At 45.7% G+C, this 20,639-nt stretch overlaps 1 protein-coding gene across 1 annotated transcript in view; it reads left to right on the top strand.

Moving 5' to 3' along the window:
- The window catches only part of LOC115200279 (single-stranded DNA-binding protein 2), a 116,351-nt gene that overhangs the window by 84,836 nt on the left and 10,876 nt on the right, over nucleotides 1-20,639 (top strand). The window contains exon 5 of the mRNA XM_029763217.1: nucleotides 2,104-2,193. Coding sequence (XP_029619077.1) covers nucleotides 2,104-2,193 — 90 coding nt within the window. The remainder of the gene's footprint in view (nucleotides 1-2,103; nucleotides 2,194-20,639) is intronic.

Genomic DNA, 20,639 nt, shown 5'->3' with positions numbered 1-20,639 from the left:
AGGCTGCTGTGCAGTGGGGGCAGGGAATATCTTGATGTTTTTCTTGTTGGTTTATTTGGAAAAGGCTGCTTAGTCAGCAGGTCAGGTAGATATTTCTCCCCCCCCCCCCCCTCTATCTCTGAGAAGGCAGACTCAGCAGACCTCCAGGCTGCCAGTGAGTGGAAAGCATGCTGGGTAATCCGGAGTGAGAGGAGAAATGAAGGCAGGGGAAAGAACACTACCATTCCCAGAGAGAGTGCAGTACTGTGAACACACAAACACGTATGTCCCACACCTGTCCTGAACCATGTTCTCCGCCACTGAGCCTTACATCCATACTTTCATTCGTTTAAGCCAAATACACACACTCTGTTTACGTAGAGCAGTGCAATTTCAACACAAGAACTGTATGTATCCTGTCCCCACACAGTGGGGTGGGAGTAGTTTGCCATTATCTTGGCTCTGATTAGTAACTGTGTTGCAGTCTGACCTAAAAAATCAGCCAGCGGAAACTTCAGAGTTTGAGTCTGTCTCACAGTCTATGCCTAAGGAGGGAGAGGTAGAGGATGAAGAGAGAGGATGAAGGAAGAGGGGGAGAGAGGACGACAGAGAGATGACAGGAAAGAGTGGAGGGGTGGAGAGAGAGGCAGAGAAGGGGGAGAAAGGGAGTGAGAAGATATGCAAACAAACAGCAAGAAACTGCATTTACTGAAATGTTTATTATTTTGCGGACCACGTTTGATACAACGCTGCTGATACTGATACTGTTCATTTCTGACTATTAACAGTTGATAGTATACATTAGAAGAATCCTATATGTTGTCTGTGCAGAGAAACCATAACTAAGAGGTGGAGGTTGTGGTATTGTAATGTTTGGGAGACTGTGTGTGTGTGTGGGAAGGGCGTAGACTGTCTTCCCTATCACTCACCAATGTGTCGGACCACTCACCACCTCTTTGCGGGCCACCAGCATCTCACCTCCATCCCCTACCTCTGAACCTTGACCCTTAATTACGCTCCTGTCCGTGCCCATCTCCCTGCCTCCCTGCCCATAGCCGTTGCCTGGTGGTGTGTTTGGAGCTTGGTAATATTGGGGAGTTTGTACTATAGCACAGGAAGCAGTCCGAGGCAGTGGTGAAACGTGCCCGCGCCACCCGTCTGAGAGAAAACAATATAAAGAGTAAAAATAACCTGGGCGGCTGGCCTGCCACGATGCCACAGTGCCAGGTCAGGAACACACACAGGAAAGAGCCCACTGAGACAGAGACAGAGGACGGAGGGGAGACTCGTTTGATCACGACATGATAACAAACTGGGCTACTGTTATGATCTGCTCCTGTATAATAGGTAGTCATGGGCTGGATTATAGGTAGTCATGGGCTGGATTATAGGTAGTCATGGGCTGGATTATAGGTAGTCATGGGCTGGATTATAGGTAGTCATGTCCTGGATTATAGATAGTCATGTCCTGGATTATAGGTAGCCATGTCCTGGATTATAGGTAGCCATGTCCTGGAATATAGGTAGTCATGGGCTGGATTATAGGTAGTCATGGGCTGGATTATAGGTAGTCATGTCCTGGATTATAGGTAGTCATGTCCTGGATTATAGGTAGCCATGTCCTGGATTATAGGTAGCCATGTCCTGGAATATAGGTAGTCATGTCCTGGAATATAGGTAGTCATGGGCTAGATTATAGGTAGTCATGTCCTGGAATATAGGTAGTCATAGGCTGGATTAGTTGTAGTCAAGGGCTGGTTTAGTTGTAGTCATGGGCTGGATTAGTTGTAGTCAAGGGCTGGATTAGTTGTAGTCATGGGCTGGATTAGTTGTAGTCATGGGCTGGATTATAGGTAGTCATGGGCCGGATTATAGATTGTCATGGGCTGGATTATAGGTAGTCATGGGCTGGATTATGGATTTAACTAGGGTTCTGTGAATTTGAGTTGGTTAAAATATTGTGGGATATTGGCAGCTCTTCTTTGGGTCACCTGGTGTTGGAAAGTTGGATGTCTTTTGACCTTTTCTGCATGAGTGTGTTAACAGGTACCGCCTCACTGATACACCATCCTCATGATCTAACCTGACTTTATGTGTGTGCGCGTGTGTGTGTTTGTCTTCCAGAGTGCAGCAGCAGCTCCCAGTCCCATCCTTGGGAACCTTCCCCCAGGAGAGGGAATGCCAGTGGGACCCGTACCTCCAGGATTCTTCCAGGTACACACACACACACATACACACACACACACATACATACAGTATATACAGTTGAAGTCAGAAGTTTACATACACTTAGGTTGGAGTCATTAAAACTTGTTTTTCAACCACTCCACAAATTTCTTGTTAACAAACTATAGTTTTGGCAAGTCGATTAGGACATCTACTTTGTGCATGACACAAGTAATATTTCAACAATTGTTTACAGACATATTATTTCACTTATAATTCACTGTATCACAATTCCAGTGGGTCAGAAGTTTACATACACTAAGTTGAATGTGCCTTTAAACAGCTTGGAAAATTCCAGAAAATGATGTCATGGCTTTATAAGCTTCTGATAGGCTAATTGACATAATTTGAGTCAATTGGAGGTGCATCTGTGGATGTATTTCAAGGCCTACCTTCAAACTCAGTGCCTCTTTGCTTGATATCATGGGAAAATCAGCCAAAAGAAATCAGAAAAGAAATCAGCCAAAAGAAATCAGCCAAGACCTCAGAAAAACATTGTTGACCTCCACAAGTCTGGTTCATCCTTGGGAGCAATTTCCAAACGCCTGAAGGTACCACATTCATCTGTACAAACAATAGTACGCCAACTTGTTCTCAACTAGCCTACCTGGTTAAATAAAGGTGAAATAAAATCTAATAAAAAAGTATAAACACCATGGGACCACGCAGCCGTCATACCGCTCAGGAAGGAGACGCGTTCTGTCTCCTAGAGGTGAACGTACTTTGGTGCGAAAAGTGCAAATCAAGGACCTTGTGAAGATGCTGGAGGAAACAGGTACAAAAGTATCTATATCCACAGTAAAACGAGTCCTATATCGACATAACCTGAAAGGCCACTCAGCAAGGAAGAAGCCACTGCTCCAAAACCGCCATAATAAAGCCCGACTACGGTTTGCAACTGCACATAGGGACAAAGATCGTACTTTTTGGAGAAATGTCCTCTGTTCTGATGAAACAAAAATAGAACTGTTTGGCCATAATGACCATCGTTATGTTTGGAGTGAAAAGGGGGAGGCTTGCAAGCCGAAGAACACCATCCCAACCTTGAAGCACGGGGGTTGGCAGCATCATGTTGTGGGGGTGCTTTGCTGCAGGAGAGACTGGTGCACTTCACAAAATAGATGGCATCATGAGGGAGGAAAATTATGTGGATATATTGAAGCAACGTCTCAAGACATCAGTCAGGAAGTTAAAGCTTGGTCGCAAATGGGTCTTCCAAATGGACAATGACCCCAAGCATACTTCCAAAGTTGTGGCAAAATGGGTTTAAGGACAACAAAGTCAAGGTATTGGAGTGGCCATCACAAAGCCCTTACCTCAATCCTATAGAAAATTTGTGGGCAGAACTGAAAAAGCGTGTGCGAGCAAGGAGGCCAACAAACCTGGAGGTTTACACCATCTCTGTCAGGAGAAATGGGCCAAAATTCACCCAACTTATTGTGGGAAGCTTGTGGAAGGCTACCCGAAACGTTTGACCCAAGTTAAACAAGTTAATGGCAATGCTACCAATTACTAATTGAGTGTATATAAACTTCTGACCAACTGGGAATGTGATGAAAGAAATAAAATCTGAAATAAATCATTCTCTCTACTATTATTCTGACATTTCACATTCTTAAAATCAAGTGGTGATCCTAACTGACCTAAGACAGACCTAAAGCAGAAAAGGGATGTTCCCTGTGCTGTGACTGAATGGGCTACAGGGAAGTATTTAGTGTGCACACTCAGATTGGTGTGCATCATTGCGGTGGCCATAAAGTTCCTGCCGTAGGAGTAGATTTGATTGTGTGTTTGCATGCCAGTGTGTGTGTTAATGCATGCATGTGCAGAGTTGTGTGTGTGTCCGTGTGTTTGTGTGTGTCTGTGCTGGTTGGGATGGAGATGGCTACCTGTATTTCCAAAGTTTACAGTAATATATCCTTCCTTTGCAACCCCAGGGTACTGTGAACCTCCTATCTCAGGCAGTCAGTCAGTCTTTTTACACTACAGGAGTCAGATGGCTGGCAGCAGATTGATTAAATGCCATTAACATTCTAACTCTGACACTAAGATCAATAGCCTTCATTTTTAAGATCAGCTTTTTCAGAAAACTCCAACTTGAGTCAAAACACACCTTTTTCCACCTCACCCTTGTCCCCCCATCCTTCCTGAAAATCAATAATTGTTTTTTTGGATCCATCTTTTAAGATTATTTCTTGTCAAGGCCAATCACGATCCAAGACAGAGGCGGAGGCCTTACTGAATGATCAACAGACAAACAAACTGACCACATCAAAAGCGCTTACTGGCAGACACAAGCGCACACACACACACACACACACATATCGACTGCCAGTCCATATTGATTCATTAGAAACCAAAAAATATGTTTTAAGTGAAGTAGGCATTGGTCTGAAATTCACATGAGCACCAGAATGCTTACTTCACCCATGCTCTACCAAGGTGTTCCTGCTTTGACCTACTACAGTACATTTACATTACATTTACGTCATTTAGCAGACGCTCTTATCCAGAGCGACTTACAAATTGGTGCAACACAGTAGCTATGTTGGTCTATTGTACTTCAAACAATGTGTAGGCAGGTTGCTTAGGATTCAAACCTTCTCAAACAGTGTGATTCATATTCTACGATAAGGTGCTTCCACAATAATGCAATTTGTATTGCATACAAGGTAAAGTAATGGATTCTTCACACACCGCATTAAGATATTATCCCAGTCCATTACTTTTTCAAGCCTTTTTTATTATACGAAAGCAAGCTTTACTTTTATACTTAGACCATAAGGCTTGATTGAGTGAGCTGTTTTGTCTTGTAGAACTTTATGTGGTACCTGCCTGTTGTTCTTTGCTGTTTATTTTTATTTATTTTGCAATATATGTCATTGAGAAAAATATACATTTCATAGTCACATGCTTTTTTTGGTCAGTAGATGTGCAACATAACATGTGGTGGTGTGTTGGACACAGTTACTCATATAGTTAGAGAGGTCTATAGAATCTGTCTGCATTCCTGATTTTGACATAAACTCTAACCCACTTGTTTTGAAAACATGGTCCTCTTTTATCAATTGCTGTGCATATCAATGGACAATTCATGACCTCTTTCAAATGAATATGTAGCTTAAAGTTCTGTTTGTATTTGTATTTATTTTTTCAGTAAAGATGGTGATGCTACATTTAGGCATACAATAGAGTACCACAGTATGAGTCAGAATACCCATAAAACCTACCGGTCAAACAAGGAAATGGTTACAATTGCTTTTCCACCATTCATTTTTTAGGGGATTTTAGAAACACTTCAGATAAGGGCTGGGTTTTGTGTAGGCTTACCCTGGCGTGATGTTTTGAGAACCATGTAAATCTCTCTAGGACTAGGTGACTTTTATCAATATATTTGCCTGTATTTACCCCACAAAAATGGAACACTAATTAGCTGCTAATGTGGCTATCACATCCTACCAAATGCCATGATCTGGACGAGACTGCTGCATCGAGGCAAAGTTAAGAATATCTGGATTAACTGTTTAATGTTAGTTACATTTTGTAATGAATAAATTGGCAACATTTCTTTAAATTGACAATTCTGTGAATTGTCTTGTGCAAGTTTTAAATTGACACAATGCCTGTTAGCAAAGGTGTCAGCTAGCTAGAGATGATGTGTAGGAGCTTGCAGGGATTTGTAGTCTTGCATTATATCTACTTTGATGCTGATTAGTTTTTTCGAATCTGAGAGCAAATAGAGCCAAATATATTAGTCACCTAGTCCAAGAGAGGTTTATATGGTTATCAGAACGTCACGCCAGGGTAAGCCTACATGAAACACATCCCATATTTTAAGTGTTTCTAAAATTCCCTATGGGAAAAATGAATGGTGGAGAAACGATTCGAACCATTTCCCTTTTGACAACTAGGTTTTATGACACCTCCACTGTGGGGCTCTATAGGCCTATATCTAAAAATACACACAGCCTATTGATATATATACATTATTTTAATAGCAAGAGACTGTAAAGTCCAATTTATCCCTCTGAAGAGTATTTATTAGGCTGTTTGAGAAGGTGTGGTGTGTGAAATGTAAAAATCCAATACTTTACCTTGTGTGCCGTACAAGTCACATTATTGGCCCCTCCGTCGCGAAGTCCCCTGAATGCCCATCTGCTAGCCTGCTAGCCGCGGCACGCTAGCTGTCTAGAGCATATTGGACTGTTAGCTGAAGAGATTCATCGACCAATTTCTTGGGCCACTATACCTATTTTGCCAATGGGACTGGACCCCTTTACTAATCCATCACGACTGGTCTGCCGACGTAACCGCACGAGGAGGCTCCGCACGAGGAGGCTACAACAGACTTCTTCCGTCGCGACGTCCCTCTAAGGCCGTTCTGCTAGCTTGCTATCCCCGGCCCACTAGCTGTCTGAATCGCCGTGTCTCCAGCCAGCCAGCCTAACTAGACACTGGACCCCTATGATCACTCGGCTACGCTTGTCTCTCCATAATGTCAATATGCCTTGTCCATTGCTGTTCTGGTTAGTGATTATTGTCTTATTTCACTGTAGAGCCTCTAGCTCTGCTCAATATGCCTTAGCTAACCCGTTAGTTCCACCTCCCACACATGCGGTGACATCACCTGGTTTAAATGATGTTTCTAGAGACAATATCTCTCTCATCATCACTCAATGTCTAGGTTTACCTCCACTGTATTCACATCCTACCATACCTTTGTCTGTATATTATGCCTCGAATCTATTCTATTGCGCCCAGAAACCTGCTCCTTTTACTCTCTGTTCCGAACGTACTAGACGACCAGTTCTTATAGCCTTTAGCCTTATCCTACTTCTCCTCTGTTCCTCTAATGATGTAGAGGTTAATCCAGGCCCTGCAGTGCCTAGCTCCACTCCTATTCCCCAGGTGCTCTCATCTGTTGACTTCTGTAACTGTAAAGCCTTGGTTTCATGCATGTTAACATTAGAAGCCTTCTCCCTAAGTTTGTTTTATTCACTGCTTTAGCACACTCTACCAACCTGGATGTCCTAACCGTGTCTGAATCCTGGCTTAGGAAGACCACCAAAAACCCTGAAACTTCCATCCCTAACTATAACATTTTCCGACAAGATATAACTGCCAAAGGGGGCGGAGTTGCAATCTACTGCAGAGATAGCCTGCAGAGTTATATCTTACATTCCAGATCTGTACCCAAACAATTCGAGCTTCTACTTTTAAAAATCCACCTTTCCAGAAACAAGTCTCTCACCATTGCCGCTTGCTATAGACCACCCTCTGCCCTCAGCTGTGCTCTGGACACCATATGTGAATTGATTGCCCCCCATCTATCTTCAGAGCTCGTGCTGCTAGGTGACCTAAACTGGGACATTCTTAACACCCCGACCATCCTACAATCTAAGCTTGATGCCCTCAATCTCACACAAATTGTCAATTAACCTACCAGGTACAACCCCAAATCCGTAAACACGGGCACCCTCATAGATATCATCCTAACCAATTTGCCCTCCAAATACACCTCTGCTGTCTTCAACTAAGATCTCAGCGATCACTGCCTCATTGCCTGCATCCGTAATGGGTCTGCGGTCAAACAACCACCCCTCATCACTGTCAAATGCTCCCTAAAACACTTCAGCGAGCAGGCCTTTCTAATCGACCTGGCCCGGGTATCCTGGAAGGATATTGACCTCATCCCGTCAGTAGAGGATGCCTGGTTATTCTTTAAAAGTGATTTCCTCACCATCTTAAATAAGCATGCCCCATTCAAATAATGACGAACCAGGAACAGATATAGCCCTTGGTTCACTCCAGACCTGACTGCCCTTGACCAGCACAAAAACATCTTGTGGCGTACTGCATTAGCATCGAATAGCCCCCGTAATATGCCATTTTTCAGGGAAGATAGGAACCAGCAGGCATTTAGGAAAGCTAAGGCTAGCTTTTTCAAACATAAATTTGCATCCTGTAGCACAAACTCAAAAACGTTTTGGGACACTGTAAAGTCCATGGAGAATAAGAGCACTTCCTCCGAGCTGCCCACTGCACTGAGGCTAGGAAAGACTGTCACCACCGATAAATCCACGATAATTGAGAATTTCAATAAGCATTTTTCTACGGCTGGCCATGCTTTCCACCTGGCTACCCCTACCCCGGTCAACAGCCCGGCACCCCCCACAGCAACTCGCCCAAGCCTCCCCATTTCTCTTTCACCCAAATCCAGATAGCTGATGTTCTGAAAGGGCTGCAAAATCTGGCCCCTACAAATCAGCCGGGCTAGACAATCTGGACCCTATCTTTCTAAAATTATCTGCCCAAAATTGTTGCAACCCCTATTACTAGCCTGTTCAACCTCTCTTTCGTATAGTCTGAGATTCCCAAAGATTGGAAAGCTGACGCGGTCATCCCCCTCTTCAAATGGGGAGACAATCTAGACCCAAACTGCTACAGACCTATATTTATCCTACCCTGCCTTTCTAAGGTCTTTGAAAGCCAAGTTAACAAACAGATTACCGACCATTTAGAATCCCACCGCACCTTCTCCGCTATGCAATCTGGTTTCCAAGCTGGTCATGGGTGGACCTCAGCCACACTCAACGTCCTAAACAATATCATAACCGCCATCGATAAGAGACAATACTGTGCAGTCGTATTCATCGACCTGGCCAAGGCTTTCGACTCTGTCAATCACCACATTCTTATCGGCAGACTCAACAGCCTTGGTTTCTCAAATGACTGCCTCGCTTGGTTCACCAACTACTTTTCTGATAGAGTTCAGTGTGTCAAATTGGAGGGCCTGTTGTCCGGACCTCTGGCAGTCTCTATGGGGGTGCCACAGGGTTCAATTCTCGAGCCGACTCTTTTCTCTGTATACATCAATGATGTCGCTCTTGCTGCTGGTGATTCTCTGACCCACCTCTACGCAGACGTCACCATTCTGTATACTTCTGGCCTTTCTTTAGACACTGTGTTAACTAACCTCCAGACGAGTTTCAATGCCATACAACTCTCCTTCCGTGGCCTCCAACTGCTCTTAAATGCAAGTAAAACGAAATGCATGCTCTTCAACCGATCGCTGCCCACACCTGCCCACCTGGACGGTTATGACTTAGAATATGTGGGCAACTACAAATACCTAGGTGTCTGGTTAGACTGTAAACTCTCCTTCCAGACTCACATTAAGCATCTCCAATCCAAAATTAAATCTAGAATCGGCTTCCTATTTCACAACAAAGCATCCTTCACTCATGCTGCCAAACATACCCTCGTAAAACTGACTATCCTCGACTTCGGCGATGTCATTTACAAAATAGCCTCCAACACTCTACTCAACAAATTGGATGCAGTCTATCACAGTGCCATCCGTTTTGTCACCAAAGCCCCATATACTACCCACCACTGTGACCTGTACGCTCTCGTTGGCTGGCCCTCGCTTCATACTCGTCGCCAAACCCACTGGCTCCAGGTCATTTATAAATCTTTGCTAGGTAAAGCCCCGCCTTATCTCAGCTCACTGGTTACCATAGCAGCACCCACCCGTAGCACGCGCTCCAGCAGGTATATTTCACTGGTCACCCCCAAAGCCAATTCCTCCTTTGGTCGCCTTTCCTTCCTGTTCTCCGCTGCCAATGACTGGAACGAATTGCAAAAATCACTGAAGTTGGAGACTCATATCTCCCTCACTAACTTTAAGCACCAGCTGTCAGAGCAGCTCACAGATCACTGCACCTGTACATAGCCCGTCTGTAAATAGCACATCCAACTACCTCATCCCCATACTGTATTTTTTCTTTCATTTTGCTCCTTTGAACCCCAGTATCTCTACTTGCACATTCATCTTCTGCACATCTATCACTCCAGTGTTGAATTGCTATATTGTAATTACTTTGACACCATGGCCTTTTATTGCCTTACCTCCCTTCTCTTACCGCATTTGCACACACTGTATATAGACTTTTTCTACTGTATTAATGACTGTATGTTTGTTTATTCCATGTGTAACTCTGTGTTGTTGTATGTGTCGAACTGCTTTGCTTTATCTTGGCCAGGTCACAGTTGTAAATGAGAACTTGTTCTGGTTTACACCTGGTTAAATAAAGGTGAAATAAAACATTTAAAAATAAAAAAATTGTGGGAGAACCTTATCTAAGAGTATGAATTACATTGTTTGAGAAGGTTTGTATTTATTAAGGATTTTTATTGATTAAGGATCCCCATTAGCTGCTGACTGGGGCCCAGCAACATTAAGGCAGTTATATACAATTTAAAATAATACATGAGATTCAATTTCACAACACTTTTCACAACACATTGTGTTCCCCTGGGCCACTACTCTACTACCACATATCTACAATACAAAATCCATGTGTACGTGTGTGTAGAGCTCGTGTCTTATCATGTGTGTGTGTGTGTGTGTGTGTGTGTGTGTGTGTGTGTGTGTGTGTGTGTGTGTGTGTGTGTGTGTGTGTGTGTGTCGTCACAATCCTAAGAAACCTGCATACACCTTGTTTGAAGTACAATAGACAGACCAACATAGCTACTATAGTAGCTGTGTGCTGGAGAACATGAAGTAGGCATTGTGGTGCTCAGACCAATGCCAATACTTCTCACTTAAAACAGTTTTGTCTATCTAATTTCCAGGGTTTTTACACCGGAAGGTGATTTTACTAAATTATAGTACAACATAACACAGCATTAAAAGTAAATTAGCCTATCACAGAGATAAAAAGGGAGAGAGAAAGTCTGACAGGAGATCCTCTGAGTAGAGATAACGCCTTACGTTGATGCTCATAGAAATACAACAGGTAGAACAGATTGGACTTGGTGCTTCAATAGGAATGTTGTCTAGAAAAATGAGAAACATACAGAAAATTGTTTCTTGTCCTTGAAACGGGAGCAAGAAAGGAATCTGCATATGATAATTTTCAATTAGAATGCAGTACTATTCATTCCACATCTATACTACTACCACATTTCGCACCCTTTTTTCCTGGGCTTCCAGGCATTTACTCATTCATCAACATGGATGTCGGCATGAAGACTGTGTGGCTTGTTGGGCATTCGTGAATCCACTGGTTTGAGAAGCATGCCAATCCTGTCTGGATTACTGCAACTCGCTGTTGGCGGGGCTCCCTGCCTGTGCCATTAAACCCCTACAATTCATCCAGAACGCCGCAGCCCGTCTGGTGTTCAACCTTCCCAAGTTCTCGCACGTCTCCCCGCTCCTCCGCACACTCCACTGGCTTCCAGTTGAAACTTGCATCTGCTACAAGACCATGGTGCTTGCCTATGGAGCTGTGAGGGGAACGGCACCTCCGTACCTTCAGGCTCTGATCAGTCCCTACACCCAAAGAAGGGCACTGCGTTCATCCACCCCTGGCCTGCTGGGCCCCCTACCTCTGCGGAAGCACAGTTTCCGCTCAGCCCAGTCAAAACTGTTCGCTGCTCTGGCACCCCAATGGTGGAACAAGCTCCCTCACGACGCCAGGACAGCTGAGTCAATCACCACCTTCCGGAGACACCTGAAACCCCACCTCTTTAAGGAATACCTGGGATAGGATTAAGTAATCCTTCTAACCCTCCCCCCCCCAAAAAAAAATATAGATGTACTATTGTAAAGTGGTTGTTCCACTGAATATCATAAGGTGAATGCACCAATTTGTAAGTCGCTCTGGATAAGAGCGTCTGCTAAATGATGTAAACGTGCCAGGGCGGTTGGAAAACATCACAACCTTTCAATTGATTAGGTGGCTCGGAGAGCGAGGAATGAAGCGGGGCAAACTGCTCCATGTTCTGCGCCAGCAGAGGTGCTGCTGCTCCCCCTGACATCATAGTCATCCACCTCGGTGGAAATGACTTGGGACACACAAAGGTGACAGCCCTGGTGCGTCAGATGCGAGCGGATTTGGAGGTAGTCACCTGAATGTTCCCTGGGTCAACAGTGGTCTACTCTGACATTGCGCAGCGGAGGAGTTGGATGTTCCAATGGGAGGAGGACATCAACAAGCGCATAGAGATGGCCCGATGCTCTGTCAACCAGCTGGTGTTTGCATTTCTTGCTTATAGGCTCATGCCCACAATCCGCCACTCTGCCATTAAGCACTGTGTCCCTGGGCACTACCGTAGGGATGGCGTGCATCTCCGGATGAGGGCAACAACCTCTTCCTTTAGAGTCTGAGAGCTGGTCTCTCCTCTGTCCTAGCAAGATTCACGCAGTTGTACACACCACCACACTCACTGCCACTTGCCTGCCACTCCACAAACCCAAAGGCTCTTTTAAGAGCAACCTAATAAATGAAAATAAGTGTGTGTGTGTCGGGAAGGGGCTGTCAAAACTATAAACTAAATAATGGTCAAAATGTATCCTCCGGGAGGCGAGCCCACAATCTTCAGATCCACAGGCGGTACATCTCTAACCATTACACTAGGAACCCTGTTCTTAAAACACTGATTTTGACAGACCATTTAAATGGATAGTCTGGAAGCGTTTGTTCCAAAATTATTTTTTTAATTCACTCAGTACTGATTGAAGGTTTATTACTCTTGCTTGGTTAAAATACAATAGTCTAAAATGGTTTTGTTGAAAACAGACTCATTTAATCACGTAGCTAGCCAAGTTACCAAGTTAGGGTCGCACAACTTAAATCCAATAACATTTTATTTGTCACATGCGCCGAATATAAGCATTACAGTGAAATGCTTACTTACAAGCCCTTAACCAACAATGCAGTTTTAAGAAAATACCTAAAAAAGTAAGAAATAAAAGTAACAAATAATTAAAGAGCAGCAGTAAGATAACAATAGCGGGCTATATACAGGGGGTACCAGTACAGAGTCAATGTGCGGGGGCACCGGTTAGTCAAGGTAATTGAGGTAATATGTACATGTAGGTAGAGTTATTAAAGTGACTATGCATAGATAATAACAGAGAGTAGCTGCAGTATAGGGGGGGGGGGGCAATGCAAATAGTCTGGGTAGCCATTTCATTAGGTGTTCAGGAGTCTTTTGGCTTGGGGGTAGAAGATGTTTAGAAGCCTCATGGACCTAGACTTGGCGCTCCGGTACCGCTTAACGTGTGGTAGCAGAGAGAACAGTCTATGACTAGGGTGGCTGGAGTCTTTGACAATTTTAGGGCCTTCGTCTGACTCCGCCTGATATAGAGGTCCTGGATGTCAGGAAGCTTGGCCCTGGTGATGTACTGGGCCGTACGCACAACCCTCTGTAGTGCCTTGCAGTCAGAGGTCGAGCAGTTGCCATACCAGGCGGTGATGCAACCCGTCAGGATGCTCTCGATGGTGCAGCTGTAGAACCTTTTGAGGATCTGAGGACCCATGCCAAATCTTTTCAGTCTCCTGAGGGGGAATAGGTTTTGTCGTGCTCTCTTCACGACTGTCTTGGTGTGCTTGGACCGTGTTAGTTTGTTGGTGGACGCCAAGGATCTTGAAGCTCTCAAGCTGCTCCACTACAGCCCCGTCGATGAGAATGGGGGCGTGCTCAGTCCTCCTTTTCCTGTAGTCCACACTCATCTCCTTTGTCTTGATCACGTTGAGGGAGAGTTTGTTGTCCTTGCACCACACAGTCAGGTCTCTGACCTCCTCCCTATAGGCTGTCTCGTTGTTGGTGATCAGGCCTACCAAACATAATGATGGTGTTGTAGTCATGCCTGTCCGTGCAGTCATGAGTGAACAGGGAGTACAGGAGGGGACTGAGCACGCACCCCTTAGGGGCCCCCGTGTTGAGGATCAGTGTGGCGGATGTGTTGTTACCTACCCTTACCACCTGGGGGTGGCCCGCCAGGAAGTCCGGGATCCAGTTGCAGAGGGAGGTGTTTAGTCCCAGGGTCCTTAACTTAGTGATGAGCTTTGAGGGCACTATGGTGTTGAACGCTGAGCTGTAGTCAATGAATAGCATTCTCACATATATGTTCCATTTGTCCAGGTGTGAAAGGGCAGTGTGGAGTCCAATAGAGATTGCATCATCTGTGGATCGGTTGGGGCGGTATGCAAATTGGTGTGGGTCTAGGGTTTCTGGGATAATGGTGTTGTGAGCCACGACCAGCCTTTCAAAGCACTTCATGGCTACAGATGTGAGTGCTACAGGTTGGTAGTCATTTAAGCAGGTTACCTTAGTGTTCTTGGGCACAGGGACTATAGTGGACTACTTGAAACATGTTGTTATTACAGACTCAGGTATGGAGAGGTTGAAAATGTCAGTGAAGACACTTGCTAGTTGGTCAACGAATGCACGTCTTGGTAATCCGCCTGGCCCAGCGGCCTTGTGAATGCTGACCTATTGAAAGGTCTTACTCACATCGGCTGCGGAGAGCATGATCACACAGTCGTCCGGAACAGCTGATGCTCTCATGCATGTTTCAGTGTTGCCTCGAAGCGAGCATAGAAGTTATTTAGCCCGTCTGGTAGGCTCGTGTCACTGGGCAGCTCTCGGCTGTGCTTCCCTTTGTAGTCTGTAATAGTTTGCAAGCTCTGCCACATCCGATGAGTGTCGGAGCCGGTGTACTACGATTCGATCTTAGTCCTGTATTGATGCTTTGCCTGTTTGATGTTTCGTTGGAGGGCATAGCTGGATTTCTTATAAGCTTCCGGGTTAGAGTCTCGCTCCTTGAAAGTTGCAGCTCTAGCCTTTAGCTCAGTGCAGATGTTGCCTGTAATCCATGGCTTCTGGTTGGGGTATTTACATACAGACATTGGGTGGACAGCAGAGAGGGGTTTTGATTAATCCGGCCTTTTGTACACCGGGCTATGGTCCATCATGTCATCGGGCAAAAGCGAGGAGGGAAGGCAGATAAAGCGTTTTTATCAAAATCAATCACTTTTGCATGTGAAAACACAGAATCCTACTCATTACTACAAATGCTTAATTACATCAGTTTTGTTTTGAGCCGACGAAGTCGTCGGACAGAGCGGGGCACCTGGCTCACGCCCGGGAGGCAGTCCGGTTCCAATGCAATCAACTTTCAGCAGGTGCAAAACACACCTACACAGGCGCCCGGGCCAGATTAATTGAACCGCCTCAATGATTCTGATGATGTTTTACCTGGGTGCACCTGACTACTTTTTACTTGTGAATGGCGACTTCGTTAACTGGCTATCATAGCAGCCAAGGAAGTTCGCTATCTTATTTGTGCATATTTGTTTGTGCTCTGATGACGCGCAAGTGTCGAGGTCATTTTATATTTTTAAGGGCTGAAATAAAAGTGTTAAACATGAGACCATTTGCTTTTGAAGCATAATAGTGCATGATCATCTCTGTATTGTAATTAGTCAATGATCATTTCATTTGGATCCAAACTTAGTCAATGATCATTTCATTTGGATCCAAACTTAGTCAATGACCATTTCATTTCGATCCAAACTTTGTCAATGACCATTTCATTTGGATCCAAACTTAGTCAGTGACCATTTCACTTGGATCCAAACGGAGAGGAAAGCATGTGGCAGAGGAGCTAGATGACAACTAATAGATAGTCCAACATTACTCCCTAGAGGTGTGTTATGGTACTGCTCTCTAGAGGTGTGTTATGGTACTGCTCCCTAGAGGTGTGTTACGGTACTGCTCTCTAGAGGTGTGTTATGGTACTGCTCCCTAGAGGTGTGTTATGGTACTGCTCTCTAGGGGTGTGTTATGGTACTGCTCTCTAGGGGTGTGTTATGGTACTGCTCTCTAGAGGTGTGTTATGGTACTGCTCCCTAGAGGTGTGTTATGGTACTGCTCTCTAGGGGTGTGTTATGGTACTGCTCTCTAGAGGTGTGTTATGGTACTGCTCTCTAGAGGTGTGTTATGGTACTGCTCTCTAGGGGTGTGTTATGGTACTGCTCCCTAGAGGTATGTTATGGTACTGCTCTCTAGAGGTGTGTTATGGTACTGCTCCCTAGAGGTGTGTTATGGTACTGCTCTCTAGGGGTGTGTTATGGTACTGCTCCCTAGGGGTGTGTTATGGTACTGCTCCCTAGAGGTATGTTATGGTACTGCTCCCTAGAGGTGTGTTTTGGTACTGCTCTCTACGGGTGTGTTATGGTACTGCTCTCTAGGGGTGTGTTATGGTACTGCTCTCTAGGGGTGTGTTATGGTACTGCTCCCTAGAGGTATGTTATGGTACTGCTCCCTAGAGGAATGTTATGGTACTGCTCCCTAGAGGTGTGTTATGGTACTGCTCCCTAGAGGTGTGTTATGGTACTGCTCCCTAGAGGTATGTTATGGTACTGCTCCCTAGAGGTGTGTTATGGTACTGCTCTTTACGGGTGTGTTATGGTACTGCCCTCTAGGGGTGTGTTATGGTACTGCTCTCTAGGGGTGTGTTATGGTACTGCTCCCTAGGGGTGTGTAATGGTACTGCTCCCTAGAGGTATGTTATGGTACTGCTCCCTAGAGGTATGTTATGGTACTGCTCTCTAGGGGTGTGTTATGGTACTGCTCTCTAGGGGTGTGTTATGGTACTGCTCTCTAGAGGTGTGTTATGGTACTGCTCCCTAGAGGTGTGTTATGGTACTGCTCCCTAGAGGTATGTTATGGTACTGCTCTCTAGGGGTGTGTTATGGTACTGCTCTCTAGGGGTGTGTTATGGTACTGCTCCCTAGAGGTGTGTTATGGTACTGCTCCCTAGAGGTGTGTTATGGTACTGCTCCCTAGAGGTATGTTATGGTACTGCTCCCTACAGGTGTGTTATGGTACTGCTCTCTACGGGTGTGTTATGATACTGCTCGCGAGGGGTGTGTTATGGTACTGCTCTCTAGAGGTGTGTTATGGTACTGCTCTCTACGGGTGTGTTATGGTACTGCTCTCTAGAGGTGTGTTATGGTACTGCTCCCTAGAGGTGTGTTATGGTACTGCTCCCTAGAGGTGTGTTATGGTACTGCTCTCTAGGGGTGTGTTATGGTACTGCTCTCTAGAGGTGTGTTATGGTACTGCTCCCTAGAGGTGTGTTATGGTACTGCTCCCTAGAGGTATGTTATGGTACTGCTCTCTAGGGGTGTGTTATGGTACTGCTCTCTAGAGGTGTGTTATGGTACTGCTCCCTAGAGGTGTGTTATGGTACTGCTCTCTAGAGGTGTGTTATCGTACTGCTCTCTAGGGATGTGTTATGGTACTGCTCTCTAGAGATGTGTTATGGTACTGCTCTCTAGGGGTGTGTTATGGTACTGCTCTCTAGAGGTGTGTTATGGTACTGCTCCCTAGAGGTGTGTTATGGTACTGCTCTCTAGGGGTGTGTTATGGTACTGCTCTCTACGGGTGTGTTATGGTACTGCTCTCTAGAGATGTGTTATGGTACTGCTCTCTAGGGGTGTGTTATGGTACTGCTCTCTAGGGGTGTGTTATGGTACTGCTCTCGACGGATGTGTTATGGTACTGCTCTCTAGAGATGTGTTATGGTACTGCTCTCTAGGGGTGTGTTATGGTACTGCTCCCTAGAGGTGTGTTATGGTACTGCTCCCTAGGGGTGTGTTATGGTACTGCTCCCTAGAGGTGTGTTATGGTACTGCTCCCTAAAGGTGTGTTATGGTACTGCTCTCTAGAGGTGTGTTATGGTACTGCTCTCTAGGGGTGTGTTATGGTACTGCTCTCTAGGGGTGTGTTATGGTACTGCTCCCCTAGAGGTGTGTTATGGTACTGCTCTCTAGAGGTGTGTTATGGTACTGCTCTCTAGAGGTGTGTTATGGTACTGCTCCCTAGAGGTGTGTTATGGTACTGCTCTCTAGGGGTGTGTTATGGTACTGCTCCCTAGGGGTGTGTTATGGTACTGCTCCCTAGAGGTGTGTTATGGTACTGCTCCCTAGAGGTGTGTTATGGTACTGCTCCCTAGAGGTGTGTTATGGTACTGCTCCCTAGGGGTGTGTTATGGTACTGCTCTCTAGAGGTGTGTTATGGTACTGCTCTCTAGGGGTGTGTTATGGTACTGCTCCCTAGGGGTGTGTTATGGTACTGCTCCCCTAGAGGTGTTTTATGGTACTGCTCCCTAGAGGTGTGTTATGGTACTGCTCCCTAGGGGTTTGTTATGGTACTGCTCCCTAGAGGTGTGTTATGGTACTGCTCCCTAGAGGTGTGTTATGGTACTGCTCTCTAGAGGTGTGTTATGGTACTGCTCTCTAGGGGTGTGTTATGGTACTGCTCTCTAGGGGTGTGTTATGGTACTGCTCTCTAGGGGTGTGTTATGGTACTGCTCCCCTAGAGGTGTGTTATGGTACTGCTCTCTAGAGGTGTGTTATGGTACTGCTCTCTAGAGGTGTGTTATGGTACTGCTCTCTAGGGGTGTGTTATGGTACTGCTCCCTAGAGGTGTGTTATGGTACTGCTCTCTAGGGGTGTGTTATGGTACTGCTCTCTAGAGATGTGTTATGGTACTGCTCCCTAGAGGTGTGTTATGGTACTGCTCTCTAGGGGTGTGTTATGGTACTGCTCCCTAGAGGTGTGTTATGGTACTGCTCCCTAGAGGTGTGTTATGGTACTGCTCTCTAGAGGTGTGTTATGGTACTGCTCCCTAGAGGTGTGTTTTGGTACTGCTCCCTAGAGGTGTGTTATGGTACTGCTCCCTAGAGGTGTGTTATGGTACTGCTCCCTAGAGGTATGTTATGGTACTGCTCCCTACAGGTGTGTTATGGTACTGCTCTCTACGGGTGTGTTATGATACTGCTCGCGAGGGGTGTGTTATGGTACTGCTCTCTAGAGGTGTGTTATGGTACTGCTCTCTACGGGTGTGTTATGGTACTGCTCTCTAGAGGTGTGTTATGGTACTGCTCCCTAGAGGTGTGTTATGGTACTGCTCCCTAGAGGTGTGTTATGGTACTGCTCTCTAGGGGTGTGTTATGGTACTGCTCTCTAGAGGTGTGTTATGGTACTGCTCCCTAGAGGTGTGTTATGGTACTGCTCCCTAGAGGTATGTTATGGTACTGCTCTCTAGGGGTGTGTTATGGTACTGCTCTCTAGAGGTGTGTTATGGTACTGCTCCCTAGAGGTGTGTTATGGTACTGCTCTCTAGAGGTGTGTTATGGTACTGCTCTCTAGGGATGTGTTATGGTACTGCTCTCTAGAGATGTGTTATGGTACTGCTCTCTAGAGGTGTGTTATGGTACTGCTCCCTAGAGGTGTGTTATGGTACTGCTCCCTAGAGGTGTGTTATGGTACTGCTCCCTAGGGGTGTGTTATGGTACTGCTCCCTAGAGGTATGTTATGGTACTGCTCCCTAGAGGTGTGTTATGGTACTGCTCTCTAGGGGTGTGTTATGGTACTGCTCTCTACGGGTGTGTTATGGTACTGCTCTCTAGAGATGTGTTATGGTACTGCTCTCTAGGGGTGTGTTATGGTACTGCTCTCTAGGGGTGTGTTATGGTACTGCTCTCGACGGATGTGTTATGGTACTGCTCTCTAGAGATGTGTTATGGTACTGCTCTCTAGGGGTGTGTTATGGTACTGCTCCCTAGAGGTGTGTTATGGTACTGCTCCCTAGGGGTGTGTTATGGTACTGCTCCCTAGAGGTGTGTTATGGTACTGCTCCCTAAAGGTGTGTTATGGTACTGCTCTCTAGAGGTGTGTTATGGTACTGCTCTCTAGGGGTGTGTTATGGTACTGCTCTCTAGGGGTGTGTTATGGTACTGCTCCCCTAGAGGTGTGTTATGGTACTGCTCTCTAGAGGTGTGTTATGGTACTGCTCTCTAGAGGTGTGTTATGGTACTGCTCCCTAGAGGTGTGTTATGGTACTGCTCTCTAGGGGTGTGTTATGGTACTGCTCCCTAGGGGTGTGTTATGGTACTGCTCCCTAGAGGTGTGTTATGGTACTGCTCCCTAGAGGTGTGTTATGGTACTGCTCCCTAGAGGTGTGTTATGGTACTGCTCCCTAGGGGTGTGTTATGGTACTGCTCTCTAGAGGTGTGTTATGGTACTGCTCTCTAGGGGTGTGTTATGGTACTGCTCCCTAGGGGTGTGTTATGGTACTGCTCCCCTAGAGGTGTTTTATGGTACTGCTCCCTAGAGGTGTGTTATGGTACTGCTCCCTAGGGGTGTGTTATGGTACTGCTCCCTAGAGGTGTGTTATGGTACTGCTCCCTAGAGGTGTGTTATGGTACTGCTCTCTAGAGGTGTGTTATGGTACTGCTCTCTAGGGGTGTGTTATGGTACTGCTCTCTAGGGTTGTGTTATGGTACTGCTCTCTAGGGGTGTGTTATGGTACTGCTCCCCTAGAGGTGTGTTATGGTACTGCTCTCTAGAGGTGTGTTATGGTACTGCTCTCTAGAGGTGTGTTATGGTACTGCTCTCTAGGGGTGTGTTATGGTACTGCTCCCTAGAGGTGTGTTATGGTACTGCTCTCTACGGGTGTGTTATGGTACTGCTCTCTAGGGGTGTGTTATGGTACTGCTCTCTAGAGATGTGTTATGGTACTGCTCCCTAGAGGTGTGTTATGGTACTGCTCTCTAGGGGTGTGTTATGGTA

The sequence above is a fragment of the Salmo trutta genome, chromosome 9 (genome assembly GCF_901001165.1).
Source record: "Salmo trutta chromosome 9, fSalTru1.1, whole genome shotgun sequence".
Lineage (NCBI taxonomy): Eukaryota > Metazoa > Chordata > Actinopteri > Salmoniformes > Salmonidae > Salmo > Salmo trutta.
Note: the sequence above shows the minus strand (reverse complement) of the source record. Positions and strands in the feature narration are given on the sequence as shown.